The following is a 26,216-nucleotide window of genomic DNA, read 5'->3' as shown; positions in this document are numbered from 1 at the left end:
TTTGGTTCGGTAGTGTATTATAACATAATCTACATAATATAATAACATAATATCTGGTCGAGTATGAAAATTTTAGTTTAACTTAAGGAGAAATATGGGGCAATTTATATGTACTGTATCTGAGCAACAATTTCTCCATTTTACCGTTATTATTCGCACTTCGAAAAAAAAGAAAAAAAAACTTAAGTGAAAGAAAAATTTCTTAACCTTACACTATTATAAAATAAATTTTTTAAAAAAAATAACATTTATTTTTTTTAAATATAATTCTTAAGCATTTGCCATGACCGGGTTTCAAATGCCGGATCCTTGAGACTTAGCAATTTCTTGCTTCTTATCACTTAGCCTTAACGGCCACTCCATATCTGGGTGTCCGACTTATAACGAGCTTTAAGTACTTTCTCACGCTTTTTCAATGGAATCATATTGTGCCCTATTGTGAGGCCCCTAATTTGTCTTTAATTATTTTCTTTGGTACAGTAGTATAATACATTATATGATTTGGGGGTCCGTTTTTAGTTATCGATTTAAATGCAAAATGACTTGCAGTGGAAAATTCTCACCTCTTTCTGTTTAAATTTTTTTTTATTTACATAAGTAATTTATCAAAGAACGATAAAAAAAGGTATTTTGGGAATATGAGTTTGCGAGGCACTATATAAGAACGCATTCTGTTTTTATTATAAATTAAAATTTCTAAGCATAGTGGTTTGTAATTTTTATATTTTTAAATTTTGCATTTTAAATTTTTTAAAAAGATTTACAATATTTTTGGACAAAAAAATTTTTCATTTTGTGCAAAATAAAATATGATCCAAATAAATAAAATACATATCCTAAACATGATTTAAAATTTAGATTTTTGCTTTACAAGATGATTAGATTTTTACTTTTGCATGGCAAAACTCTTCTAATTTCTGATTTGAGGGATTAAAAATACTTACTCTGAAGAAAAAAGAATCTCTTTTTCGACGAATTTGTATTTTAAACTTCTAATAAATCGGTATAAGACTCTGTTGAATTTTTATATCTCAAGAAATGTCACACGAAGTATAGCCATTCAATCAGTGGTTTTCTCAAGACTCAAACAGTGGTTTTCTAAAATGCTTGTTATGGAAACAAGAACTGTTTATTTTTTACTACTTCCGCTTTGATGTTTATTTTACATTGTATAAATTCATGAGTATAGAATATGATAGTTTTTATTAAATTGAGAACCGTCTACTAAGCTTTCAAATTTGCCTATTTTTAGCTTAAATAGCCAAATTTAGACAACTTTGTAATATAATATTAAAAAATAATCGATGTGGAAAATATTTTTTTAAGTCGTAGTTCATTGCTCAATAAAAGCTAATTCAAAAAAAATTATTGCAAGTAATTTGTTTGAATTCTAGAATGGGATTCCCTTTGACTGTTTGCATTTAAAATTCTGAAATGTAATGGATGGTTTTCTTGCAGATGTTTTTAAAATATGTTTGATGTATTGATTGTTATTTCATTATTTATAAAACATGAGGAAATATTTTCTTATAGTTCGGAAACGTTTCAGATCCAGAAAGAGAAACATGAGTTGAAAATATTCGTCAAACATTTCATTTACAAAAACAATCGCACATGTACGTACATTTTTCTTGAGAAGTTTAAATGAAAAATGATAGCTTGTGGTGCATTAAATGTAAAATAATATAATTTATTGCTTTGCATTTGTATGCAGTTTGAAATAAATGTTCCACCACTTCTTACTTTTTATTAATATCTTATTTGGACGGATAACTGTATAAAGCTAAGTACAATATAAAGCTGGTGTTAGAGGTAAAAATTCGTCCGGGTTATTCCGATACATTTTAAATTCAAAGCTTTTCAAAGTGTGCCATCCAATATTATTATATTTGGGATTTTTATAATATAACATGTTCTTTCAATTTAACTTTCAACCAAAAACAACAATCGAATGTGGCTAATGGGGTGAACAGACAAGAATCCCCTGGAAAATAGTTACAGTTTCTAACGCTAGGTGTCGCCCTGTAAAATAAATTTTAAAAAAAGCCAGGCAAGTTAAAAGCGAAACATCTCTTTCTCAACAGACTTAACGTTCATGACGCATCACTTCAGTCCAATCAAAAATTGCTTGTAATTGTTATTAATCTCTGGATCTTTTCAACTTTTGAGTTTAATCCATTTAGTTGAAATGAATAGCTTTTTCCAAATTTTACGAACTTAGTTTTTTTAAGCCCGATAGTGCGTTTCATTTGTGTGAGCAATTCTAAACTAATATTTATTTATTACTGTTGTTGTTGATGTTTGTTCTTGCAGATAGTGCCAGTAACCTCTCTCGTGCATTAAATTATTATGAACTTTTGTTGAAATATTTAAATAATAACGTTGGTCCCAATGCTCCAAAAATTTGACATCCATGAATTATTAGGAGTTAATAAGTTTTTATCATGACATAATTAATCATTGTTTGCTATATAATGTTAAGATCTTTACCCTAATTCGATAATTTTTTCTTAGTATTGTTTTTGTTTTATATTTTAATACCAAAAGTATTGTTTATATTGCTGCACCTATTTTTCTTTACAAAATGAGTGAGTTATCGTTATTAAAATTTATTTGTAAGGATTCAATGTGCAGGAACGTGATTCCTGTAGGTCCGTCAGAAATTAGTGTTGTATGTTGGGAATGTGGCATAAAATATGATCAGAATTTTTTACAAGATGCTGTACCTGTCTATAATTATGACGAAATAAAGATGACATTTTTTCGAAGATGTATTGCTCATTTTTTACCAAAGAGAGGAGCAGACCTAGTTAAAGTAAATGGCCTCTCGAATTATTATTGTAAGTTATTGTCTCCTTTCTTAACAAATTATGGGATGGACCAAGCCACAGGTCAAGTTAAACTTCTGATTGAAATGAACAAAGGTGATATATTGGATTGTAGCATATTCAAAGATCGTGCGTTTCTGATACATCCTGATCAACTATCAATCACAGGATTTGGTCGCGATATTTCTGGAAGTATGAACTACCTATCTGCAACTCTGAATATTATTAAAGAATCAAATGATGGGGAAGAGCGTTTAGTACCAATATATACAGATGGGGATGGTCACTGTCTTGTTCATGCAATATCCAGGGCACTGCTAGGAAGGGAACTATTCTGGCATCCATTAAGATGTTGTTTAAAGAAGCATTTCGAAAATAATTTGAATAATTACCAGGTAATTAAAGCTCTCAATGCAAGAGCTAAAATTTATCCTTTTTATCTTTTTTTCTATTGTTAAATGCAAAATATCTCTTGTGTTTTTAAAATTATATCTGGACTGGCTTTTTTATGCCAGAAATTAGTGTTTAATTCATTTACTAAAAAGAAAAAACCAGCTGTAATGTAGAGTTGTAAACTACTTCTGATATAAAAAAAGTTAAAGAATAGGCTTGGTCATTATGGAAGTGCTGCAACATATGTTTACTTATAAAAAGAAATTCATTCTCAAAAGAGTTACAGAATGGCAGGTAATCATAAGATATAAAATCTATTTTTCAAAGCAGCAAGATTTTTTTTTAAATTAAGAGATAACACCATCAATGAATGTTTTTTTTTTTCGAAAGAAATTTGCATCTATGCAATCATATCTTATTTTTGTAATCTAGCTTCATTTTTTTATTATATATTTTATTGTCAGTAAACCTTTTTCAACTATCAAACTTCACGGAATAATAAAATATAAAGTTTGCCCCAAAAATTAAAACAATTAAAAGAGGCAAAAACTAGAAATCCCTGAAAAATTTTTTGGTTATGACTGATATAAACTCAAATTCTAAACTTTGTTTCGTAAAGCACAATATTTTACCCTAAAAGTTGAAAAAGAGGAACTAAATTCATGGTTTTAAGGAAGTTTTAAAGAAAATTAGGGAAAGGGCTTTGAGAGAAAAACTTCTTTCCTGAGGATGAGAGTAATTTGAAAAGGGAATGCTGAGTTTGTATACATGACATACTTGAGTTAAATTGAGTAAAAATGAAAGGAGAGAGGCAAGAAATCTTTATCTAGAAAAGACCCTTAAAATATAATTTTATGGAAAATGCAAGGAAAGTTATGATTTCAGAAAGAGAACTGTCTTTCGATAGTGAGTTTTTTTTTCCTCCGGATAAAATATATTTTCCAAAAAAATAAATAAAAATGCTCTCAATATGTTGATGCATGTTTAAAAAAAATAAAAGATAAAAACTTCCATTATTTTTTCTGGATAAAATCCTGTATTGCTTGGACTATACTGTATGCATACTTTGAAGTTTATCCTCTTATGATTCTTTGCAGAGTAGGGAAAGTTTTGTATATTTTGTCGATTTTAATTTTGTGAAATTTTGCCAAAAGGCTTGGAGAGCTTATTTCATAGCATTTCATAAATGATATCACAGATTTTGCAATGTTTCTTTCTGACCCCTTCCTCTATGTTACAAACTGTCTCCCTTTATTATACTCCTTCTCACATGTCATGCTACATTGCATAGACATGTTCTGACATCGGGCCACCGAGTTGCAATTTGCACTTTTTCCCCTTTTAGGGTGAGCCTCATTGGAATTTCAGGCATCCAATTGTCTGGAACTGTTTGTTGGCTTGTTTGTGTGTTTCTCGGTTTAGTTGTAAAATTTTTCCTTTTTGGCTCATTTAAAACTAAAGATCTGGCTGTGGTTTTCAGTAGAGTAGAAACAATTTTCTGGCAAAAATAAGCTTGCGGTATTTAAACCAAGATGTTCCTTGCAAAGATTCATTCACACATCAACCAAGCAGAGAATGTTGTAAGCCAATACTTAAACTTTCCAATTTTTTTCTTACCTGGCACTTCAATTCAGGGAGCTAGTAATGTCACTCCACCGATGCCTAAGTTTCTTTTTCACACCAAATGACTTCTAATTTTTGTTCCTCAACTTGTACATCCAAAATCAGCTTGAAAAGGGGGTACAAGCTTCCCCACATATGCCAATTACTCATTGAATGTCTGCTAAATTCTGCGACTGATCATCTGATGGATATCCATAGATTTCTCTTGGTAAACTGGTGAAATTTTAAGGGTCAAGCAGCGATCCACTTTGTCCATACTTTGATCCTTCTTCTAACCAATAGATGGTGCATTTCTCTTGCTTGTTAACTATCTGCTGGGCACTCATCACTCCTGCATGTTTAAATGACCATTGTGAGCGTGTCAATAATTACTATTATTTGTGTTCTTGAAAAAATAATTTGCTGGTTCGAATGGTTTATTTGAACCAAATGTCTCACTTCTGGTTACCCCCTTGTAACTAACAGCTTCACAAATCTCCCGCCTCACCTCTAAGGACATCAGTCATAAATGACCCCTTGATTGAGTGTCTGAAGGAAATGACCTACTTTGCTAAAATTTTTTGGCAATTTTTTTCATCACCATCCACTTTTAATGCATTTTTATTGGTACCACTTTCCTCCAATGCCAAAAAGAAATCTAATATGGCAATTTTATTGTACTCAAAGTTTAGTTGTATTATGGAAATTTTTTAAAAATGTAAGCTATACATTTCATTAATAAAAAGAATTACTGATCTATATTAAAGCTTTACAACATCAGGCGACAATTTTGTTAAAGCTCTTTACAGAGTTTCATAAAAATAAAGAAGTACAGACACACAAAACATTTAACAGACTAAACACCTATAATTAAATGAGAAGAACAGATGTCTATAAAATTTTTCCCATGAGCTCGAGTGACTTGATAAAAGTTATTTCTGTCTCAAAAATGACATTTTTTGAGCCTAGTATGAATGAATTAGATTTTAATAGTGACTATTTCTAATCTACTGTTTTCTTTTAATTATTCTTTTTTGTATCCAATAATTTAAATTTTTTCATATTTTTAGGAACTATTTAAAGATTTTGTAGAACCAGAAGATTGGCGAGCAATCATTGAAGAAAGTGATCCAGAGTTCAAACCACCCGAGGGAGAGCTGCATGGATTGCGAAATGTCCATATCTTTGGACTGGCTAATGTTTTAAAAAGGCCAATCATCCTTTTAGACTCATTGGAGTGCATGAAAAAGTGTGGTGATTACTCAGGTTTGTTTATAATTTAGTAAAGAATGTTAGTATTTTTTTTGTGAAATTTTGTTTTGATGACTAAGTAAAATTCAATGCAAATTCTCTACCTTAAACTTTTTAACAGAGAATCTAGTTTTAGAGTTTTGTCAAAAGTTTATAGATGTAGACTACAGACACTGTACTTATTCATTTTAAACTCTGATAACTTAATTGGTTATAATTTGATTTTTCAATAACTCAAAGAAATACCTATAGAGTGTATCAGTTTTAATGATGAAGACTTTTCTATTGCTCTTTCTATTGTTTTTTCTTTCTAATGTTCATGCCTCATATGTAATTTTTTTAAAATAATTTACCTTGAAAAATTAGATTGATGTTACATGTTACTGAAACATCTCCTAATCAAAGCTTCTTATCAATATCATATAAAAAATTTACATTTTGTAAAATTTTCTGAACAAAACAAATTGTTCTGTTGTCATACATTTAACAGTTAATGATAACAGTTTGTTAACAAATAATTTTAATGTTTGAATGGAATTATAAGGATTTCAAAATTGTATCAATATTAAGTTTGAAAAATATTTATCCTAAAAATTTCCTATGCAATGGAATGATATCTTTATAAAATTTATTTTATTTGCTGATACAAAATATTTTTAAAATATTTTCTTATAATTAATAACTTTTTTAGCTCTTTTCCTGCCTGGATTTATTCCACCTGAAGATTGTAGGGGTAAAGATAATACCTTAAACAAGCCAATCTGTATTGCTTGGAGCAGCTTTAGTCACAATCATTATATTCCTCTAGTTGGAGTTCAGAAAAGTTAGTTATATTTTTATAAATTGATTTGTAAGTGTTATCAATCCTTAATTCTGTTAAATACTATTTAAACATCTGATTCTGCTAAGTTCTTTATTTAGTGCAAACATTACTTTTTAGCTTTTTAGGATGTTTCGTTAGCATCATAATTGAACCATGTTTTCAGAAAATTCTCAGAACCTAATATTTCCCCAGAACATAGTTTTTTAGGTTTAAAATTCCTACCAACATTAAAGTGCTTTTTTTAAAAGTTACAGTAACTTTGTCCAAATATTTTTGATAGTTTAGTTTTTATCGTGTTAAAAAAAATTTTAAAGAAAAAATACATTTATTTAATTTTACACAATTCTTCAATAAATTAGCATATGTGAATTGAAATCAATATACAGTGAAATAGTACTAATTTATTAAACTAAATTTAATGTCCCACTTATAAAATTAAGGACAACTAATAAATAGACAAAGTTACATATAAAGTTATTTGTGTTACATCTAACATAACAGAAAATATTCTTTTTCTTTCTATACAGTAAGCTGATATGGCATTAGGAATGAAAAATTGTTCTAAAAGAGACTAAAAATGTATATTTGATTTTTATAAATTCAGTATTTTTTTTAAATCATACCAAAAAATTTTCAGTGCTGTCTAAATTTCTCTCAAACCTTGCTTGTACAATCAGGCATATTCAGCTGCCTTGAATTTAACCTCTGATTAAGTGCTAAGTCTTCAACATAATCATTATTTTTGACAGCTCAATCAAATAACTTCATGTATAAAAAATTTCATTAAATATTTTTTGCAGCATACTTTTCTTTCTACTACATTGTTAAAAGGTTTCATGAATATTTTTTTTAACATTTTCTAATGTCAACAGCTTTCAATGTCTGAATCACTTAACATTTATAAAGTGTTTCAATTTTCTTTATTTTAGGACCCCTTCCTGTACTGCCTCGATCTCTGATACCAAAAGTATGGGGAATGCCCCAAACTGAATTTGAAAATTATATAGAGTTAGATAACAAAGGGAATTGCGTAATTGCTGGTGATAGAATTTTATCCGAAAATTACATTCAACGTTTAGTTAAAGCTATGGAAACACTCTTTTTGGAAAAGAAAGGGGTTCATCCCTTGTTAGTTGCTGATGCTAAGTTATATATTTGCTCTGAACCTGGTTTGTATATTTATGAATAGATTATTACAGTTTGTTAAAACCTAAGTCTGTTTCTATTGATCAAAATAATATTTTCAATTTACATTATGTTCTATTATTTATGGTCTACTTATATTAATTAAGGTTAGAGTTATCATAGAATGGAAGTTTTATCTTTAGGCATGTTCTACCAAAGAATATTTTTAGGTTAAGAGAAAATAATTCATATCAGCAAACAAACTGTTCCATGTTATGTTTATAGAACAATTCTGTTATGTTCTTTATTATGCCGGTTCAATGATAATTATTTAATTTAATGCTATTATAATTCATTGAGAAATTAATATTAATCATGCTACTATGCTTTTTAAGTTTAATAAAAAACAAAGGGTGTTCAAAAAGTGGAAGAAAGTATTGATGATAATTATGATAGATGTAGCATTGAAAAAATGGATATGAGGTGTGCTTTCATACATTTTGTTTTTTAAAAGCATAATTGTTTTGCTTCTGCAATTTTTTCAATTGCGTGTTATTTATTTCAATCTAAAATCTTTTTAATTTCAATACCTTATTGACATTTTTTAAAGGGGACTTTGTTTTAAAGATTTTAATAGTTGATTGAAATTCTTAAGACTTTACACTAGAACAAATTTCAAATTGGTTTAATTTAGTAGCAAGTCTGGTCTGCAGAGCCATTTATATAAGATTGCATGCCAATGTTTTGTGGTTGGGGAATGTCAGCATACAGGGAGCTGAGCCTACTAGTGATTTTACATATGATGAGAAAGCATATATAATTGGTTTTTTTTATGTTAAGTGATTGTATTGTAGCAAAATACTCACCTGACATGATAGAAAAGAAAGAAAGAAATCCTTTAATTTTATGTAAAAATAAGTAATGTTATTTTTATTTTAGTTTGATAATGAATATTTAATACTAAAATTACGTTTATTTTAGAAATACTAAACAAATTATATTTTTTTTATTCTTGAAAAATTAAATTATTTTTGCAAAAACTGTTCTGTTTAATAAATTTTTTGATTGTAAAACCTGGAATTAATTTTAAAAATTAATGTAAAAGAGATGCTAAAAGAAATTTCAAGATTTGAGGCCAAATAATCAATTTAAAAGTTCGTTTTTTCAATTTGTGCCGGGAATATTTTCCTAAAAGTTTAAGTGCAGTAAGTGAGAAAGAAAGTGGAAGATTGCACTGATTTTTACAAAGTATTTTTTTGCAATGCTGTGTTATTAAACTTTTAATTTCTGCTTCTATTCCTTACAATGACGTGTACAAATTTACTTTTATTGTTTTCATGAAAAACAATTTTAAATGTTTTTTTTTTTTTTTTTTTTTTTTAATTTTNTTTTTTTTTTTTTTTTTTTTTTTTTTTTGACAGCATATTTAAATGTCAAAGTTGAAACCATGATAGAACACACCAAGATTGCTGCAGAAAGAGGCTACTTATATCAATGTCTGTATTGTAAAGCAATGTGTAAATTTCAGCCTACTCCTTCTCTATTTTGTTCTGGAAGTGTAATTCATAGTTTACTTTTCGAAACATATACAAATTTTGATGCTGATACTTCCTATAAAGTACCTGGTACTGGTAAGTTTTTCTTTATTCAACAAATAATTTATTTTTTATAATTTTAGTTTATGAAAGAAAAAGGTTTACAATTTGTATTAATATCTTTTTTATTTTGGTATGCTTAGATATTGATAATGTTTCTATTACATTTTTTTTATTGACTCTTGACAAGTTAATTTTAGAAACTCCATTTTGATCAAAATAATTGATGGGAGTTTGATGACTGAATTTACTAGTCATAATTTTTTAATCAATAATTTTTTTGAATTTTTTCTTGTCGCAAATTGTAAGTTATGAGAAAAAAAACACTATATTAGCACAATTTGTTGTTTTAGAATTTAAAATAATGTAAAAGAACATCTTTAATAGTTTAGTTAGTTGTTTTTTATTTTACACTTTCATTTAAATTATACATTTCATAACATAAATGATTTTTTGGCTTAATTTATTTAGTTTTACAATTTCTTAGTTACTTGAAGGTCTCAATCGGTTTAACTTTCCAAGCATTAACCCCTAGAAAATATTGCGCTTAAAAAAATGCCAGGACTGATGTTCAGAGGGTTAATAAATCTCTCTCTCTATAATTACAGTTATTATTTTTGATTTGTTTAATATAACATAATCTTCTACACTTCTATTAATTATTATCTTTTAGTAGTCAGATCATAATTTATAGATGTGAAGAGTTATGTTGTATAAAGATGAAATAGTGTGCAAAGTGTGTGGTTTTTTATTTATATATATTTTTTGTCGATATTTTTATTACTCTAAACAGATAGTAGGATTACACTTTTTTTTTTAATATTTTAAATCAAAATGAAGTAAAACTAATACTCACCTCGGAAATTTGAATTGAATTTTATGTTCTATTTTTATTTGTTTTTCTTTATTTCATTATTGTCTAATGTATTCAAATTAAAATATAAGAAAAAATATTAGATTTGGTTTGAAATTTAAAAATTATTCTGAATTGGTTGTACATGATTTTTCTTATAATTCTGGGCTTCATTAGACTTTGATTGGAGTTCAATTCCTAATTTCTTTTTATAGTTTTATATTTTATGCCTTAACTTTTTCCTGAATCAGGGTAAAATTATTTGCAAGTAAAGTTTGTCTTTTTTATGATTCAATTTTTTTTTTGTCTGTTTTTTATATTTACAAAACCAAATCCAACAAGCAATCTCAGATTTTTAAATTGTGTCCATTATGGCACCTAATTTTTGTTTGTAATTTGTTTTTCTCAGTCTCATTATTATTTAATAATATGTTCCAACTTATTTTCTTCTGGTTTAGATCACAGTTGTAAATATGACCCAGTGAAAAATGAATTTTATCCAGATGTTACTGTGATGAGCTTGCCTAAATGTACAGTGTGTAATAGGTAATATCCTTAAATTTTTAACTTTTTGTTTGTTTAAAGTCTTACTATACTAACTCTCTTAATCAAAGTGAAATTAAAAATCAAAATAACTTGGATTCTTATTTGAAAGGAAACCAAAGATCAACTTAGTTTCTATATGTCATTCATTTGCATTACCTTGTATTTATTTGTTATTCTTCGTAATCTCGCATTATGTGTAAATTAAATTGGAGGAGACATTGGATTGTTGAGGAAATCCATTCACAGTGGAATAATTAGAAAAATTGGTGGCTTTAGACTTTGATTGTAATGTGGGTTTTTGATAAGGGGATAAGAAATTCTATTTATGTAATTTAATTATCAGATACTGCTGCTTCATAATAATGTGTATTTATATATATATATATATGTATATGTATATATGTATGTATATATATATATATATTCACACTAATCTTGTTGTGTTTATTTTAACTCTGCAAATGACTGTGAGGTAAAATTTATTAGGTATTATATATAAGTGCATAAACTGAAGTTCTCCTTAGAATGACCATAGCGGTAAAAAAAATTGCTAGGGTTCACACCAGCAATGAAGACTTAGTGGTCTAATAGGACCACCTACTAGATATTCCTTTAATGGTCCAAAAACTTAATATAGTAGACAAACTTGAGGGGGAAAAAATCAACCTTTATGTTTTCATAATTCATGTTATGACACTCATCAAAAATTATTAATTTGCACCTATTGTACCTTAAAACTGATTAGGTTTATTACCTTATGATGATTTATTTAAGATTAGTTTTTATTAAAATTAAGTGAAAAAAAAGCTAGAATAATATTAGTAAATAGATTCAACATGGAGATTAAAATACTGAATCCAAATAAATGAGGAAAACAGAGAAAGTAAGAACTAACACAATATTATATTAAAAATTAATTATTTGAAAATTATATAAACTTTAACTCTAACAATTCTAAAACAGCAAAAATACTATTTTATTGATGAACAATTATACTGTCAGTATATGAATGCAAAGCACAGCACAACATACAAATTTGAATTTTCAACATTTAAATTTAAAGTTTTTTGTTTTAGGCACTTTCAGTTATTTTATTTGAAAAACACACATGAATTCAATAACAGGCATATAAAAATAAAAATTAGTATCACAATTTTTTTTAAATTACGCCAAATTCTGCATATATAAATCTTTTTTTTATAAAAAAAAATATCTATGATCTATAAAATCTATAGATCTATAATCTATTTAAAAAAATCTGTTTTTTGTTACTATTTTGTAAATTACAAACTTATTTCAAAGTGACAAATTGTCTTCCATATGTACGAATTTAGCAACATTTGTAGCACATTTGGCGAAAATTGTCACCCTGTTGCAATAGTGGCGGGAACCCTAAAAATCGCTGTAAAGATTTAAGAATTTATTATTTTGAAATAATATACTCTTTCTAATGTCTATTTTATCTATATTTTGTATTTTATCTATATTATTTATATTTTATCTATATTTATCTTTATTCTTTATTTTATTATCTCAATGCTTCTGGTTAAATCGACGCTGCATACGTGTTTCTTTTCCCTCCTGAGGCGATCTGCTTCTTTTTTGCTAATCCCTGATGAATCTGCTTAGGAACAGCAAATTTGACCAATTTTCCTTTTGAGAGTACTGTTAAATTTTACTTAAAATACAGGCCTGTGTTTTATTGAAAAGAAACTTATAACAATTGATGAACTGCTTTTGCAGTGTAAAACATAGCAAATTTATTCAGTGAGGGCAAATAAGCCTGATAAATTTAAGTTAAAACTCTGCCAGTCTTTCAATTTTGAGACCAAATTTCTTTTGAATAATTTTATGCATCTGGGAAAATATGAAGACTGGGACAGAAGTATGCAGCTTGGTAAACATGTCATAATGAAATTAATAGATTCATTTCTACGGGAATTGTCCTAATATCTGAAATAGTTATGTAACTATTTTATTATTATATTATTCTTCATGAAAATAGTTTTTTTTATAGGATATGAAATACTTTTAAAAAATTCGGAGGAATTTTATAATTTTTAAAATAACTCATTTTAAATTTTTATAATGATATTTAAATTGAAAATGAACATTTATTCCTGTTTTCTTATTGCAATCAAACTGATTGCTATGGTCGTTCTAGCTAAGTGAAAATGCCGTTTGTTCTAGTGTTAATTATTTCATAGATGGAGCCACTAAAATCAATTCATTCTTAAAGTATTAATGCTTGATAATGTAGATCACACAAGATTCAACTGAATGGTGTCTCGCTTTTGATACTGCTTGTTATATTGCTAATGCAATCATATTAAAATGCAGCAATATGCATATAAGATGCAGCAAGTACCCCCAATTAAATTCTTCTGGTGCTCACTCACCAATTTATACCTTGGGTATCTAATTTATCAGTGGTGCAATCTATGGAATGCAGAAGAAAATTACAGTTTATTGGAATTGCAAATTATCTCCTGTAGCATTGTCATTTTCCTTTCTTTTTATATCATAGAATTATCAGAACCCACAAAAATTATTCAGAATGCTATTTTGTTTTATTATTTATGCATTACTTTCCCACAAGGATTTTAATCTATATTTCTTGTGAGAATATTCTTTCTGAAATATTTTTATTCATTGCATTATTTTCTTTTCAGTTCAAATGTTCAAAGGCTTAAACCTAATGATACAATAGTTGGATTGCCGGGAGATCAAAGTTACACCAACACTAGTTCATCAGTATCTAGTCAGGAAAATAAATCACTCGTGGATAAAATATTGAAATCACAAACTGTTTCTAGTCAAGAAAATAGATTGTTTTTAAATACAATGCTGAATTCAGGAACTAATCCAGACAGTAAATTGCTAAAAAGAGAGCCGAAAAATGACTCTGCAGCCAATAAATATTCCGAATTGTATGTATTATTATTTTTTTTTTTTCAATTTTAAATCTTCTGTCTTATTTGTAAATGCATGATAAAACTCTAATTTTTTACATACCTAAAAACACAAACAGAAAGAGATGTTCTGAATTGTATGATCATAATAGAGGTATGATCCTAGCACTAAACTTCTTCAGTTTAGATAAAAAAAAAATGGCCAAATGGTGGAAATTTTTAATTTTTTTGTTCTTATGTATTATTTATGTGAAGATTTTTTTTTTTTTTTGTTAACAAATTTTAGATGTTGAAATACCATTTAACAGCATAGACTCACCGAAAATGAAGGATTTGCTTTGTTAGTTTAGAAAAAATATTGTTTTAAAACTTTTAGAACTTCTTATGATTTTCTTAAAAATTTAAGGGAATAAAATAACATTGTTAATAATTGTTGGTAGTTATTTTAATATTGTACATTTGTATACATTTAGATTTTTAAAATTTAATTTAATTTTTATTTAAAATGACAAAACCTGCTTTGTTAGAAGCTAAAAAAAAAACTAAGATATTTATTGAGAATCTGAAAACAGGCAATCGTACATTACTAAATTGTCTTTGAAAAATTGCTGATTCCAGAATTATATCAGAATAATTTTCCCAGAAGAAATAAATTAAAACTCTAGAATAATATTAGCTGTATGACTCTATTTTAATTTTGTGTATTTGACATGTTTCAAAATATACTGCCAAGGCCAAGTATAATAAATATTCATCATAAATGTGTTTATTAAAATTAAATAATGATGATTGGCTGGGATAGTCCGGTTGGTAGAGTGTTGGACTGAGGCTCGTGAGAATAGCAGTTTGAATCCAGCTCCGAAGACTCCCCGTGTAGTAAATGGTGACTGATGCACATTAAATCTGTCAGGTCACAAAGTCCTCCATGTTCCCATAACAAACTATACCTCTAGGGGTACTGAATTGGAGCGTAATCGTTTTCTGGTTCAGGTCAAAATTTCAATTTGTGAATGAATGGATGAGAGTTTATAATGCACTTTTTTCCCTTAACCTTATGTAGTGTCATTTGAGTTTGGCTCAGTATTATCAATTCCAGATCTTGCTTTATTACCCTCCATTTTGAAACAATCAATTTTAAAAATTGACCAATCAGTTCTTTGTCTTTGAAACATGCTTTTGAGATTATAAAATGCTTTTGATTGAATTGCCATACTAGAAAATGTGTTGAATTATTTGATAACTGTGTTTTTATTTCCTCTCTGAGTTGTAGTATTTGTTTCCACGATAGACGCATGTTCCTATTTTTTAAAATACTTCTATTTACTGCTTATAAAACCTCTTAAATATTTTATATTTAATGACCCATACTTTGTAAGTATTTTTAGCTGGAGAATGGGATCACCAATTTGATTTTATTGGTAGTATCTGATGATGAATAAAAAGTATTAAAAGAAAAAAAAAGTCTAAATTTTATGTTATACAACAAATTAGCTCTGAAATGCCATTTTATAATGATTCGCTCAAAATAATTGGTATTGTTTATTAAATAGGTTGGTCTTAGATCTCGAATGGAAAGGAAAAACTGCTCAGTATTCAATATCTCCATCAAACTTCAAAGAGCTTGGCAGTTCAATACAAGATTGTATATCAATTTTGGCAAAAAATATTGCTGCTCAATATTTTCCAAGTAAGTATATTCTGATTTATGTAATAAATGTTAAAAAGAAGAAAAAAGTATTGTTTCCTAGTTGTCTAATCGTAATAGAACAAAAACAAGTCCAGAATAATAAAAAATTGCCAGCTGATGGTTTATTTTCTTTTTTTTTATGACCAATTCGGGAAATTCTCAATATGACTAACCTGACCTTCCTTTCTCTAGCATCGCCTCCCTCTGTCAAAAGACGTGATCTGAAATAGGTTGTTTTTTAGGTTTTCTCATGCTTTCTCACGAACAACCGTATAAAAAATGTAAATTCAAAACAGGAATATAAATTAAGAAAAATTAATCACTTAATATAATTAAATAAAACATGTAAATAGTATTAAAAATTTGATTGATTATATAATCTCTTTGCGAAGAATTTTTCTTGTAGTCTGTGTACAGTTATTTTGCTCAGTTTTAGAAATTTCTTCAATTTGATTTTCATTGTTGACACCTGTATAGCTTACGTGGTGCAATATAACTTCTGTGAGTTTCACATTAGGCAATCCTTACATTGAAAAGCGCAGAAATTTTTTTATAAAAAAAAAAAAGAAAAAACAAAATTTGAAATTTTTTTTTGAAGTCCAGTATTGGTTTTTATTGTAGGTGACAACAAATTTGAGTTTTATATGTTTAACTTTATTTGAATCAACAAATATAAAAGTAAACACAAGCTATTGAAAAACTATAACACAGGTTTTAGTTTTATCAATTTCAATTCATTATTACATTATGTTTGGAAAGAAAAATATATGTAAAGCAAATACATTTATCTTTGCAAAAAATATACTTAAGAAAAATAGTAATTCTAGATTATGCATATTAAATTCTTTTTAAAATCTGTGTTGTAAAAATTGGGTTAGAAACTATTTATATTTTCTTCAGGTGAATCTCAAAATGTTGAATTTGATATGTATGTTAGTGATATGATCTACAATCAAGTTAGTAAATTACCAGCTGATGCATTGAAATCACCAGTAACTTCGGAAAAAAATGAGAAAGAGGTAGGTGATTTTTTTTTAATAGTTGTTGTTATAAGTTATATCAGAATAATTACATGTGTTAATTATGTGTATAAAAGAAAATTAACATAATATCTATCTATATCCATCTATCTATCTCTATATATATATAATTTATTTTTATTAAGGAAAAATTATTTGTGAAATATGTTTATTTTTATTGATAATTTGTATTAATAGTTTTATTTTTATTATTAAAACCCTTTTTGAATTAAACAATCATTGATCCTAAAGATAATTAACAATCAAAAGTAGTTTAAATTTTGAAATTTTCAATTTATTGCAAGAAACATCTTTGGAAAAGAATTGTTAAATAAATTTAAATCCAGGCAAACAAATGAGTGAATATGTATATCTCAGTCGACAAAAGTTTTTAGTATGATGGAACTTTTTCATTGATAGATGATTTTAGAATTCCCTTTAGTTTCATTTCTAAAAGGGAAGTGTTTATTTATCTGAAGTTTCTTATAACAAGATTTTCAAACAAGCTATCTCCTTGTCTTTTCTTTTTTCTTTTTTTTTTCAAAAATTTTGGTAAAGTTTTCGAAACAATTTAAAATGCCAAAGATTTTTTTTAAAATTGTTTTTTCTTCTTCTAAATCTGGTGTTCTTAAGTTCCTAAAATCTTACTGAGCACTTTGTTCTGTATTTTTTATTTATTTTTAATATCATATATGCTTGATTATAAAATTTTTTAAATGTTTTATGTTATTTGACTTTTCATAACACTATTTTTTTTTTTTTTTTTNACCTTCCTTTCTCTAGCATCGCCTCCCTCTGTCAAAAGACGTGATCTGAAATAGGTTGTTTTTTAGGTTTTCTCATGCTTTCTCACGAACAACCGTATAAAAAATGTAAATTCAAAACAGGAATATAAATTAAGAAAAATTAATCACTTAATATAATTAAATAAAACATGTAAATAGTATTAAAAATTTGATTGATTATATAATCTCTTTGCGAAGAATTTTTCTTGTAGTCTGTGTACAGTTATTTTGCTCAGTTTTAGAAATTTCTTCAATTTGATTTTCATTGTTGACACCTGTATAGCTTACGTGGTGCAATATAACTTCTGTGAGTTTCACATTAGGCAATCCTTACATTGAAAAGCGCAGAAATTTTTTTATAAAAAAAAAAAAGAAAAAACAAAATTTGAAATTTTTTTTTGAAGTCCAGTATTGGTTTTTATTGTAGGTGACAACAAATTTGAGTTTTATATGTTTAACTTTATTTGAATCAACAAATATAAAAGTAAACACAAGCTATTGAAAAACTATAACACAGGTTTTAGTTTTATCAATTTCAATTCATTATTACATTATGTTTGGAAAGAAAAATATATGTAAAGCAAATACATTTATCTTTGCAAAAAATATACTTAAGAAAAATAGTAATTCTAGATTATGCATATTAAATTCTTTTTAAAATCTGTGTTGTAAAAATTGGGTTAGAAACTATTTATATTTTCTTCAGGTGAATCTCAAAATGTTGAATTTGATATGTATGTTAGTGATATGATCTACAATCAAGTTAGTAAATTACCAGCTGATGCATTGAAGTCACCAGTAACTTCGGAAAAAAATGAGAAAGAGGTAGGTGATTTTTTTTAATAGTTGTTGTTATAAGTTATATCAGAATAATTACATGTGTTAACTATGTGTATAAAAGAAAATTAACATAATATCTATCTATATCCATCTATCTATCTCTCTATATATATAATTTATTTTTTTTAAGGAAAAATTATTTGTGAAATATGTTTATCTTTATTGATAATTTGTATTAATAGTTTTATTTTTATTATTAAAACCCTTTTTGAATTAAAGAATCATTGATCCTAAAGATAATTAACAATCAAAGGTAGTTTAAATTCTGAAATTTTAAATTTATTGCAAGAAACAACTTTGGAAAAGAATTGTTTATTAAATTTAAATTCAGGTAAACAAATGAGTGAATATGTATATCTCAGTCGACAAAAGTTCTTAGTATGATGGAAATTTTTCATTGATAGATGATTTTAGAATTCCCTTTAGTTTCATTTCTAAAAGTGGAGTGTTTATTTATCTGAAGTTTTTTATAACAAGATTTTCAAACAAGCTATCTCCTTGTCTTTTCTGTTTTTTTTTTTTTTTTTTTTTTTTTNTGCACCAGCCGTTTTTTTTTTTTTTTTTTAAGAAAACTTTCTCATTAAATATTTTGGTAAAGTTTTCAAAACAATTTAAAGTGCCGAAGATTTTTTTTAAAATTGTTTTTTCTTCTTCTAAATCTGGTGTTCTTAAGTTCCTAAAATCTTACTGAGCACCTTGTACCATACTTTTTATTTATTTTTAATATCATATATGCTTGATTATAAACTTTTTTAAATGTTTTATGTTATATTTGACTTTTCTTAACACTATTTTTTTTTTTTGTGAGGGTTTACTTTTTGCATTGCTTGTACATATTTTTCATATTCTCTTCCTTATTTACTCAAAATCCAGGTAAAAAATATCAAGGAATGGCAATGCATATTTCATTTCCATGTTTTAATTTTCAATATTGAAAATATAAATTTTTATAACTAAATAAATTAGATACTTTGTATGAACTTATGAAAATGAGTTTTGCATTATTATAACGTATTCCAAAAAATTCATTTTGTGTGCTCCAAACACTGTTTTTTTCACTTTCAATTATAAAATTTTATGTAAAGAAAAGCTTTTTATGAAAGCATATGTTTTTCTGTTAAATTTGGAATTTTTGGAAAGATACTAGTTCATAGTTCCAATCATGCCTTATATTTATGCAATAATATTTATTTTGCTTATTCTATTGCATTTATTAAAAAAAAATTTAAAAACATGCAAGTTCTTCCATAAGTTAATAATTCATTGGTGTATTACATTTAATTATTTATTATAATTATTAACTTAATGTTATATTTTAATTTTATTTGTTATAGTACTTAATTTATTATATTATTAACTTAATGTGCAAAAATTGAAGATACTTTACATTCTTATAATTTTTTTTATTAACCTTATTTTATTCATATTAGCATTTACTTAATCTATATTACTATTGATTTTGTGCTATTTCTATGGTTTTTCTGTGTAACCCAAGAACTTTTAAAACTACACTAAAGTTTCTTTTTATTATGAAATCTTTATTTTACAGTACATTTTTTTTTAAATTTAGGGGCAACCCTTTATTTATGTATGGATAAACTTTTTTTTTCCTGGTCAGTAATTAAATTTAAAGCAATCCTAAAAATATTGTTGCTTATGTCAACTGATAGTTCATGTTTTCAGTGAATTATGTAATTCTCATTTTACTGTTTAGAGAACTAAAACATTAAAAATATTAAGCATAGAATAAATTTACTGAATAAAAGTATGAAATAAAGTTGTTAAATTGCCATTAGAATTATATAGTCTGTAACTTTTTAAGTATAATTTATTTTAAAATGTCATGTTTTTCGCAATTTGTTTGTAACTCCATTGCCTGGTTTAGATATAAGTCTTAGACATATTCATAAAAGAATAATGATTTTTTTATAAAAAATTTGTTGTTAAAATTACAAGACATATGTAAACCTACATATGTCTATATACACCTACATATGTATGCTACATAGTTTAATACTTTTTATAATAACTGGACAGATATTATAATAGATATATAGATAATAAAATAAAAATATTTTCCTGTATAAAGAGTTATTTGTATTTTATATGCAACAAGGAAATTTTAAATCATTAAACTGAGATACTTATAGTTAGACTAATTAATGACCTTAACTAAGTACTTATTTAATATTTGTAACGATAGAACTTTTTTTCATCTTAATACCAGTATCAAACACTCTTTGATCATTAACTATTGATTATTCTCAATGATTAAGCATGGTGTACTACAAAATTTTACATATAATTTCTTCGAACCATCCAAAAATGATAAATTAATTGATCTTTATTTAATTTGTCACAAATCCCCATAACATGAATATGGTGTGTAAGAGCATGTGAAATGTTTGATTTTATGCTTAGAAATTAAAATATTTGATAATCATAGTAATATTTTTATTTTATTTAGATTATGGCCGAAGAGTCCTCATCTGGGTATGTCGATACAGTTGTTTCTGAACCGCAATTTGTAAAAGTTGTGACCTCAAAAGGACAGCAAGTAGGAAAAAAAAATTTTATGGCAATATTTGAAAGAATAGTTTAAATTTTGATATTAAAGGAAATTACTTTTTTTCCTTATTGTTGAATTTATTTTTAAATAAAAATGAGTGTGAGACATCTGATGAGTGTGAGACATCTGACAATGAGTGTGAGTGATCTGATTATTGTTCGGTTCATCCTAAATGTTCTAAAATATACATATTTCTCTAATATTTGTGAAATATATATTCAGTATTTACTACTGGCTATGTAGACTTCATTTCTAATTACCTGATGCCAGGTAACTAAACTCGGTCAATTACAATGCAAATCTAGTGCTGGTTGATTTTCATTTATGACAGACACAACTTCATTAAGATCCATAGAAAAATTAAAACTATTTATGAAAATAATACTAGTTTTAAAACCTCCAATAGTTTATCTGTTTCTAAAAGATTTTGACAGAAATTACTTGTTCAGACTTAATTGGTTTTAATGTTGTGCAAAGTTTTAACACAGATTAATTCGAAATGAAAATGTAATAGAATACATTGCAAACAGCATTAACTCATTAGGAGAGAAAAATCATAACCTTTTTAAAACTCTTATATCTTTTTATAAACTGATGTAAAAATTAAATTAAAAAGTGATAATAAAATAAAATTAAAGAGTAGTAATAAACAGGTATTATTAATATCACAGCTTTGACCTATGTATAGAAAAATGTTGTTTCATGTATCTTCAACTTAGTTGCTTTTTTAATTAAACTTAAAGGAAAAAGTTTTTCTATCACTAAGGGTTGTTTTTGCACGAAGAAAAATTTATTTTGAACGCTATCTGTGCTTGTAAATCAGGTATTAACATCAAAATATTTTATATCATTTATAAATATTTATTAATTCGGCAGATTTCATTAGGAAGGAACACAGACTCAGGAAAAAGTGCAAACCTTTTTTATTTTTTCTCAATAATAAACTGATTTGGGAACATTTTATTATATTTCCAATACAAACAATTTCAATCTTTTATTGAAACCTAGCTTGTATAAAAATTAGCTGTTGATACCCTTTAATTATTTTTTCTGTAATTTATTACTTGTTGGCTCAATAAGTTTAATTTTCAAATGATCAGGCTAGTGTTCTGATTGTTGGGTTAACCACGAAAAACTTTCGAGTATCATTGATATTAATTATAAAATATTTATAATCTAAACATTTTATGCATTTATTTTGGTCAACTTGTATTTTATGGATTTTACCATGTTAGTTTGTAATATTTTGGTAATTTCTGAGCCAGTTTTACATAATTTATGTTGACAACCATATGTATATATATATATATATTTTTTTTTTTTAGTATTTGTGTTTAAATTTTTTTTTCTTGCTAAATTTAGGGAAATCTTACTTTACACAAAGATGGAATTTCATATTTCCAATTGCAAGAATGGATAGTTACGGAATTTAAGATTCCTGCAAAAAATCAAAAAATAAAATGGGGCTTCCCACCAAAAGAACTTGAACTTCCTAATGACGTTTATACGCAAAACCTACCACTGAAGCATGGAGATCGGTTGATAGTAGAAAATGTCAGTCTTAGTGTTTCAGAAAAGAAAAATTATTTGAATTGTAAGTTGTTGTATTTTACTTTTAATTTTTATAGTTCTCTTACATTCTTATCTCTTATTCGGGGCTAAGTTAAGGGTTATCTGCAGATAAAAAATTTCCAGGTAAGGTTTACATTGTAATTTTTGTACACCAAGTATGGAAACATGGATTATACAATCAAAGTGATGTCGCTCGCTATACAGCATAAAAATAGCTCCAATTGGATTATGCTAATCATATAACTTTGCAAGGAGGAAATCAAGGTCTACAATTTGCTAATGCACAGATGTATATTAAATTGTAAAATGCTTCTATGATTTGGCGAAAGTATAGTGCCTCGTTGTATAATATAATTTTAAATATTTATAATTACAGAGTTATGCCTCAGAATAAAAAAAAAGGCAGAGGGCTTCCATTCTGAAAAGGACATTTTGAGTTTGAAAGGGCACTCACTTGATCCCGTAAAAATTTATTAAAATGTGTAATATTATGTAAGAACTAAATTTCACTCTCGTCAATTTTTAAATTACTCTTCCATACTATTTTATGTGTTTATTTCAGCAATTAATTCTCTCTCTTTATCAAAATAGGAGAAAAATTTGTAGTTTATAAAAATAATTAAAAGCAAGGTAAAAGGCAATCCTGTGCATTTTTTTTTCTTCAAAAAAGTAAACTAAAAAAAAATTATTAATAAACAACTTGAAAGCTTTTTTCTATAATTTAAACTGAAAGTCATGAGAAAATAAACATTTAAAGGTGCATTTTTTTAAAAAAAAATGTTTATTTAAAAAATAGTTTTAAAAATTCATTAATATCTACCTTCCAGAAAAAGATACTTATAAAAATTTAACCATTTGAGAATAATCCTAACAAAGTAAATATTTGTAATAGTAATTAGAAGTAAATTTATGAATACACATAATTTTATGTGTAATTGTTATTTAGTCAGTGAATTATTTTTTTCAAAATTACGTATAAATATGAAGGCAGTGTTTTTAAGGGATGGTGGCTTATTTTTACAAAAAGGGCACATTTCCTTGGATCAAAGGGCAAGCAGGGTGGGCTGCCTTTAAAAATATGCTTAGAGAAAACACTGATAATTAGTGAGTAGTTAAGTGAAAAAGCTTCCGAAATAATTAATCTCTATTAGATAAAATAATTCTATGCATAAGCTTGTTGTTGAGAATAAATAAATGAATTTTTGACCTCTAAAATCTAAGAAAATAGCAGCAGCTAAGAATGTATGGATTCAATAGCTTAGTTGGGTGAACAGTGAAAGGTTTGGGTTTTTAATGTTACATTTACTTTTTTGATTCTGGTTTTATACATTTGCCAATGTGTAAAGACCTTATTGCCAGTATGAAATTTATTTTAATGCATACACCAATGTTGGAAAATAATATTGGTTGTATTATAAAAGTTTTAATTTTCAAAAAATATTAAAGAAATGATTTTGAATGAAAAAAAAAGAGTAAATATTCATATGTTGCAAAAAAATAAGTTTAAAGTAGATTAGAAAGATTTTTAGCTCATGGGAAAAGACGTCAAAGTAGACCCTCGTTAAGATGAAACAACTGTGTTGAGATTGACCTAAGCATTCTGGTTAAGAACTGGAGAGTCGTCGCCAAATTTAGAGGCCAAGGCCATTGAGATGACCTGGAGAAGGCTATGACCCACTCAGGGCCATTGAGCTACTGAAAAAGATTAGATAGTATTACTTAAAACTTATTATATAAAACTTTTCGAAATGAAAATTGAGAAAAAACTAACACATTTGTAAAAATATAAAAAAAGACTATAGTTAATAAGTAAAAATAACTTCGTTTAGTTTTATTTGTAATTTTTTTTCCTTCTTTCTACTAGTTTTTTTTATTTTTGCAACTGTCTTAGTTCATATCACCATGTAATTGAATTCTTTTGTTGTATTTTGTAACAGTAGATTTGTACAGGGATAAAGCGTTGAAAGGAAAAGAAAAATTACTATGCCCATTCAAACAATATTATGTTAGTACATTTAAACTGAGTGTTTAAAATAAAGTTTATGTATTTAAAATGGCAGTTATGAAATTTTTTCTAAGATGAAATGTATTGTCTGTTTATATTTAAAAAAATTTTTCCAATTATTTTCTAGCTGCACCTCATAATAGCACATTTGACTATCAAAATCTCGCCGATTCTACACAAAAGTTTTCATCTGACATAATGTGGAGAGTTTATGTACACGAACCTGATTTATTCAAAAAAGGAGGTTCCATGTTTAAGACAGCAGCTGATAAACATATTTTATGTGATAAAGACCACATCACCCTACCTTGCTTTCCTACTAAAGTATGTTAAATCATTTTGCATGTTTTATAAAAAATAGGTTTTAGTTTTATGTATGCAAGCAGTTAGATAATATGGGAAGTTAGTCAGAAAAAAATTAATTAGGAAATTTTTATTTAACAACATTATAGTTACGTATACCAAAAAATTACTTTTCTGTATTTTTAATGAGTATTTAAATATAATAGTGTAGCCCTTCACTATATTGCTAATTGTTGGAGGACAACAAAAAAGTTTGAAACAAGGAGAAGGATGCTACTTCATATTTTTCATATTTTCCATCAAATTCATATTTTTGTTTTACATGTTTCTGTTTCTCTTGTTTTTGTTTGATCATATTTTCAAGCAGCAATAATTGGAACAGAAGCTGACTTAGTTGGCAAAAAAATCAGTATAATTGGGCAACTGTATAAGATAGGTATGGCAAAACTTTTTTGATAACCCTTGAATAATGAAGTACTCTGTTGTTTCCATTTTTCCTTTCTTATTTCTTTTAGCAATTTAAATTTTTTGATAGAATGATAACCTTTTTTGCTTATTCTAGACATGTTTGAAAACATATCCTATACCTATCAAACTTATTAGAAAATTAGTATGCATAATCTAGTATGCGTTTAAAAGAGCTAAAAAAAAACTGCAAGGAAATCCATTACCGTTCCATTAGACTAGTGGCGCAAACCTTTTTTGAATGAAGGACCATTTTTACTGTGAGTTGACCAATGAAAGGCAGCATGCCCAAGTATTTAGATATGTTGACCATAATTATGGTAATTTTTATATAAACATCAGTGCTTTGGGAACTTAATTTTTTATCAGTGATATATTTGCAAAAATTTAAATGCTTCTGAATATTGGAATTCAGAACTGAAAAACAAACACCAAATTGATGCTTAAAAAAATTTCCTAGCTGTCAAAAAACAAATTTATTGAAATAAATATAGCCACGGAAAGGTAATAATTTTTTTTTATGTACTACTTCATTGTTACATGTATAGTTTCATATATTCGATTCGTTGTTTAATATTTTCTTTCTTTCAATACTTTTTTTTTACAGAGGTTTTGTTACAATGCTTCTACTGAAAGTCTAGAACTTTGTGTGAAAGCCTTAGGACACTTTCAAATATGTGGTGATATTGATGACAGAATTGAGTGTGTCCGGAGAGGACAGTTTGTTCCAGGTTTCAAAAGATGTCCTCAAATGGGTGGACCATCTAAAGAAACTGTCGTGGCCCGGCCATTCCGTAAACCTATTACCTCTTCACCAGAAGAAGATCGACCGTATTTTCGAAAAGGACCTGGATTTTCTGTGCTTTCAAAACCATCTGAGAAAATGGATTTCTCTTAATATTTATTATTATTATTAGTATTTAGAGTCACCTGCAAAATATAATGTGTATAAACATCATATGTATATAGGGAGTAATTTTCTTTGATTTATTTTTGTTATTTGTGGATAAATTTGTACAAATAAAATATTTTTGTCAGAAGAA

The 26,216-nt window shown here is 26.7% G+C and overlaps 1 protein-coding gene across 1 annotated transcript; it reads left to right on the top strand.

The window, feature by feature from the left end:
* The first annotated feature begins 2,110 nt into the window (after positions 1 to 2,110).
* On the top strand, positions 2,111 to 26,216 carry LOC107443427 (deubiquitinating protein VCPIP1). Its single transcript, XM_071179208.1, has 14 exons — positions 2,111 to 3,223; positions 5,894 to 6,089; positions 6,766 to 6,897; positions 7,827 to 8,066; positions 9,444 to 9,653; positions 10,929 to 11,016; positions 13,689 to 13,946; positions 15,479 to 15,615; positions 16,516 to 16,634; positions 18,104 to 18,244; positions 20,727 to 20,816; positions 22,191 to 22,422; positions 24,533 to 24,729; positions 25,781 to 26,216. The coding sequence occupies exons 1-14, from the start codon at positions 2,585 to 2,587 to the stop codon at positions 26,069 to 26,071; spliced, it is 2,970 nt and encodes a 989-aa protein (XP_071035309.1). The 5' UTR covers positions 2,111 to 2,584; the 3' UTR covers positions 26,072 to 26,216.

Source organism: Parasteatoda tepidariorum, chromosome 3 (genome assembly GCF_043381705.1).
Source record: "Parasteatoda tepidariorum isolate YZ-2023 chromosome 3, CAS_Ptep_4.0, whole genome shotgun sequence".
Taxonomy (NCBI): domain Eukaryota; kingdom Metazoa; phylum Arthropoda; class Arachnida; order Araneae; family Theridiidae; genus Parasteatoda; species Parasteatoda tepidariorum.
Note: the sequence above shows the minus strand (reverse complement) of the source record. Positions and strands in the feature narration are given on the sequence as shown.

Coding starts and splice junctions, on each gene's coding strand:
- LOC107443427 (XM_071179208.1), top strand. CDS start 2,585: ATGAGTGAGTTATCGTTATTAAAATTTATTTGTAAGGATTCAATGTGC. Junction 13,947..15,478: donor GCCAATAAATATTCCGAATT/GTATGTATTATT, acceptor TTTATTAAATAG/GTTGGTCTTAGATCTCGAAT. Junction 24,730..25,780: donor TACCTTGCTTTCCTACTAAA/GTATGTTAAATC, acceptor TTTTTTTTACAG/AGGTTTTGTTACAATGCTTC.